This window comes from Chrysoperla carnea, chromosome X (genome assembly GCF_905475395.1).
Source record: "Chrysoperla carnea chromosome X, inChrCarn1.1, whole genome shotgun sequence".
Classification (NCBI taxonomy): Eukaryota; Metazoa; Arthropoda; class Insecta; order Neuroptera; family Chrysopidae; genus Chrysoperla; species Chrysoperla carnea.
Genome location: NC_058342.1, coordinates 23,241,668 through 23,245,991, shown reverse-complemented (window position 1 = coordinate 23,245,991; position 4,324 = coordinate 23,241,668). Strand labels below are relative to the sequence as shown.

Below are 4,324 nucleotides of genomic sequence, written 5' to 3'. Positions count from 1 at the left end.
TACGTCACGCTAAAAATGTAACATTTTCAACGCCCCCTCGTATATTCTCTAGCTTTAATTACATCACGCTACTCTCATATAGATTTTCTGTACTATGACGTCACGTTTATTCATAAATGAGATCAAGACGTCATACTCAGGTGATTCAATCTTCGTATCGATGATAGAAAAAAGAGTATTCAGTAGAATTTTGTGAATCGACTATATCTATTTTCACTGACAACCTTAAATATTTATCATAGACAATGAATCATATAAAATTCATAGAGGCCACATTATGTCTATTTCAATGGAACACAACCTACGCAATAATCAATGATTAGAAAACAATTGAATGTTGTAGAATAACACCGTCAATAGGAAACGCTGTAAAATTTGAAGAAAAAAAACGATATTCAATTTTTTTTAACAGAGATTTAAAATTACTTTATTTTTTTGAAATAATGTACAAGATGCTACACATATTGGCTAAAATTTTATGGATAAATTAATACGTTTAATCTTTGTCGAATTGTTCACGTTCTAAACGTTCCTTGACTACTTCTTGTAAATACGGTTGCAAATATTTTTGATCTTCTTCATATTTTGTCCACTGTTCTTTTGGCAATGTTTGTTTCACTAACGATAATTGTGCAGCTCGAATCAATCGAAATGTTCGTTCATCTTGCAACTGTTGTGGTAATCGACGTAATGCTTCTTTCACATCCTCATTTTCATACAAACAATCGTCTGCATGTAAACCTACGGAATGCACCAAAAATTAGTCAACTGTTAAACACAAAAACAAAAGATAAACGACTTACCATATTTATTGAATCCAGATAAATTGTACGCCCATCGTCGGATACCATGACCTGTTTCAATCAAAAAATTGACATTGTTATGTAAGAATATAGGTTATAAAATTTCGATAGGATTTTGTTTTTGGAAAAATTATTTACATACCAAAGAAACCAGCTGCTTTTTGAACACCAGCCATTTGGATCGATTTTCTTTCTATCAACGTACTATTTACAAAATTTGTTTTCTAGGTGAACACCAGCAGAAATCTGCAATCGACTTCAAGATTTTCTTAGACTACCATAGAATATGATATTTGTCAAATTTATTTTACTTGATAATTTAGTGACATCTAACGAATAAATATTCAACTAATTTTCGAATATCTAGTTCATTGTTTCAATTGATTTTTCAATTTTCATGGAAATGACCATGATTATTTCTACGAAATGTTATGTAATTATTCATTTCATTCATTTCTTTTGTGAAAATGTATAATTAAATTTAATTCTCTAATAATAAATTTTCACTCATAAATATACTGATCGATATCAAAAATGAGACAATGAAACAAAATACTCAATTGACTATTTATTTATTTTTTATGAGGTTCATTTATAACCGAAAAAATTTTTGTTTCAAAATTTAAAAAATACCTATTGTAAATTATTTTAAAAGAATTTTATTCTTCTAGAATTGTCGCTTCACATCACGCCATGGTTTCTTTAAATCAAACGCGGGTCCAGAAAATTCTTTGGAGGGGGGCAATATGAACTTTTCATAAGGATTTTTTGAGTAATAATTAATTTTACACTTTTCATGTTCCTAAATTAGTTTTAAATTTGTTTCGTTGTTTACTAACTTTAGTCCTTAGGTCTATTTCCCGAAAATCTGGTTCATTTTGCAATTGAACGGCAAGTTTTTGTAATATCGAATGAAATTTCGTTGAAATATCACCTTTCGTAAACGATTTCTGGTGACATCTCATTAACTACACGTCCAATCATCTTATGAACCATATTTTTCATTTTCTGGGTAAAAATTATTACGGAAAATGATATTTATCCAAATAGGGTAATTTTGATCTAAAAAATACAGACCCTCAAGTTCATTTAACGATTAGGCTAGTTTTAGAGATTTCACCTAAAATCTCGGACCAAAAGCCTTTATTTTTGAGCGAATGTGGAGATACCCTGAAAATTACTTATCTAATCGTCAAATTAGTTGAATTTTGAGATAACGGCGAAAGAAAATGTTTCTGGATTTTATCTTTCGTATAGAGTGATGATATCTCAGAAATTACCAGAGAGAAAATACCATAAAGCTTTATAGATATAGGAAATGCAACTAGTGATTTCTTGACCACAGTGACAAGCTAGGTAGAAAGAGACCGAAATTGTAGGCGTATAAGAGAGACGAAAACAGATATGCGTGCCTACTTTGCCTGTCTCTCTCTACTGCGATTAACCGTTTGACCGGCGACTTTGCGTCTCTATAGTATTATCCCTAATTATGATTTACTTCTGGTAACCTCCTGGGTTACGATGAAAAGTTCACTTTTAAGTGATTAAAGTACCCGTATAAATTATTTTTCAGAGAATTTAAAACGAAAAGTTTCAAGGAAACCACAACAGATATTCAAGCGAAAATCATTCTTTAGTTACTGGTAATTTAGATTGTTTCATTTTCTGTACCTCTCAGCAGATTTTAAATAAATTATTTATTGCTAAATTTCGCTAGTTTTGAAAAAGGTTATTGTCTTATTTGGAATTTTTTTAATTAATAAAATTTTTATAAAACTCCTAAGGCAATTTTATTACTCACCTCACTAATTTTATACTTCTGTTTTAAACCTGTTATGATGTATTCCAAAAAATTTCGATGAAACCAATTCTTAACTCCAAAAAAACGAAAAATACCTACCTATAAATTTTTTTTTGTTTATCCAAATACTCAAAAATTACTTTTTGGATAAAATTGAAGAAATCACTAAAAATTTAGTTTCGGAATTATATGAAACTTAATTGATATGTAGCAGAAATTTGACCCAAAATATACTACATTGGTGAATTCATTTGTATTTCGAAGGTGGATTCATTTGTATACCCTGTATATATGAAATATATATCAAGGTATATTAATTTTAGTCCCAAGTTTGTAACGCTTAGAAATGTTGATGGCGAACAAAATTTTGGTATAGGTGTTCATGAAATCACCTAATCATTTTCTATTCGTTTGTCCGCCCATCTGTCAATCTGTCTCTCTGGAAACACGATAACTCAAAAACGAAAAGAGATATCATGCTGAAATGTTTATGTGAGTTTCAGTTCGTAAATGAGCAAGATAGGTCAATTGGATCTTTGTAAACATAGGTCATTGGGTTTTTGTAAGAGAACAAAAGTTTTTATGTCAAAAATGTTTCTTATAAAAAAATAAACAACTTTTATTTGAAACATATTTTTGTAAACGTCACTGTTTACCCGAGAAGGCGCAAATTAGGAGAAAACTTTTATGTCGTTTCCTCCAAAACTGTAGAAAATGGGAGTTGAAAGTTTCCATCAGGTAGCTTCAACTAGTGGTTTTGTGAAACACTCTCGAAAACCGAAAAAAATTCTATAAAATATTTGCGAAAATTTTCGAAAACCAAATAAATGGCGTCATAAATATGTTTTTGTTGTTGAAATTTCACTTTCGAAACAGGGTATTTCAATAATTAACTCCGCCATTAAATATTTGATAAATATGCAGTGGCGGATTTACAAACTTGTCATAAGTAAGTTATTCAAATAAGGACACTCCTTCCGAAAACTGGTCTGGTTGCTTACCTTAATTTTTAGCCAACAAGTATTTTACCACCGTTTCTTTATGTTCGAAAATTCCCCGCCTCTAAAATCTGGCTCCAGCCTAAGGTACTCAGCCTAATGCTAAATCCAATCCATCAATGCCAATATGTTAAGAACAAAGACAAAAGAACGAATTTTTAACGATTATTTTGTTTGTTTTTTTATTCAAAAAATTTATATTTTTACTATGTAACAAAATTTGTTTATATTACACTATATATGTTTTTCTATTCAAAGAAGAAAATTAAAAAGGAAAAAATGTGAAAAATCATATTATTATATAATCCTAAGTCCGTGGTTTAGCGCACAATTTTTTAACTACCTTAAGGCTAGGAGAAAAATTCTCTTTTTTTAGTTTTATTAGCAAATATTTTACAATGAAAAATTTGATTAAATAGATAAGTTAATTTTTTGCTTGTGGTTCAGTAATTTTAGATTTTCATGGAAATGTAAGCAATTTTCATAGAATTGTAGCTAAAATATCTTTTTTTTTAAACATTGAGGCTTTTAATCACAATTTGTGAGGGATGCGTAAGCATTGGAATTTACAATTTGCGAATTTTAATTGTTTTGTGTAAAGTACGGACAAAAACAGTTATTTTTAACTTTCAGGCTCATTCTGTGTATCTCAAGGGAAGAGAACGAAAAGTAACTCTTCTAATTTCCACTTCTGAAAGCTATTTTTCAAACAAAATCGAAAA

The 4,324-nt window shown here is 29.6% G+C and overlaps 1 protein-coding gene across 1 annotated transcript; it reads right to left on the bottom strand.

The window, feature by feature from the left end:
* Nucleotides 1-399: 399 nt before the first annotated feature.
* LOC123302534 (cytochrome b-c1 complex subunit 7-like) lies at nt 400-1,111 on the bottom strand. Its single transcript, XM_044885505.1, has 3 exons — nt 946-1,111; nt 804-854; nt 400-741 (listed from the first exon to the last, which is right to left on the bottom strand). The coding sequence occupies exons 1-3, from the start codon at nt 977-979 to the stop codon at nt 497-499; spliced, it is 330 nt and encodes a 109-aa protein (XP_044741440.1). The 5' UTR covers nt 980-1,111; the 3' UTR covers nt 400-496.
* Between the last annotated feature and the right edge of the window lie 3,213 nt (nt 1,112-4,324).

Bases quoted from the DNA above. Each gene is read 5' to 3' on its own strand.
- LOC123302534 (XM_044885505.1), bottom strand. From the start codon at position 979: ATGGCTGGTGTTCAAAAAGCAGCTGGTTTCTTTG. The intron at 855-945 runs GTATGTAAATAA...TGATTGAAACAG, and splicing joins AAAAGCAGCTGGTTTCTTTG to GTCATGGTATCCGACGATGG. The intron at 742-803 runs GTAAGTCGTTTA...TGCATTCCGTAG, and splicing joins ATCTGGATTCAATAAATATG to GTTTACATGCAGACGATTGT.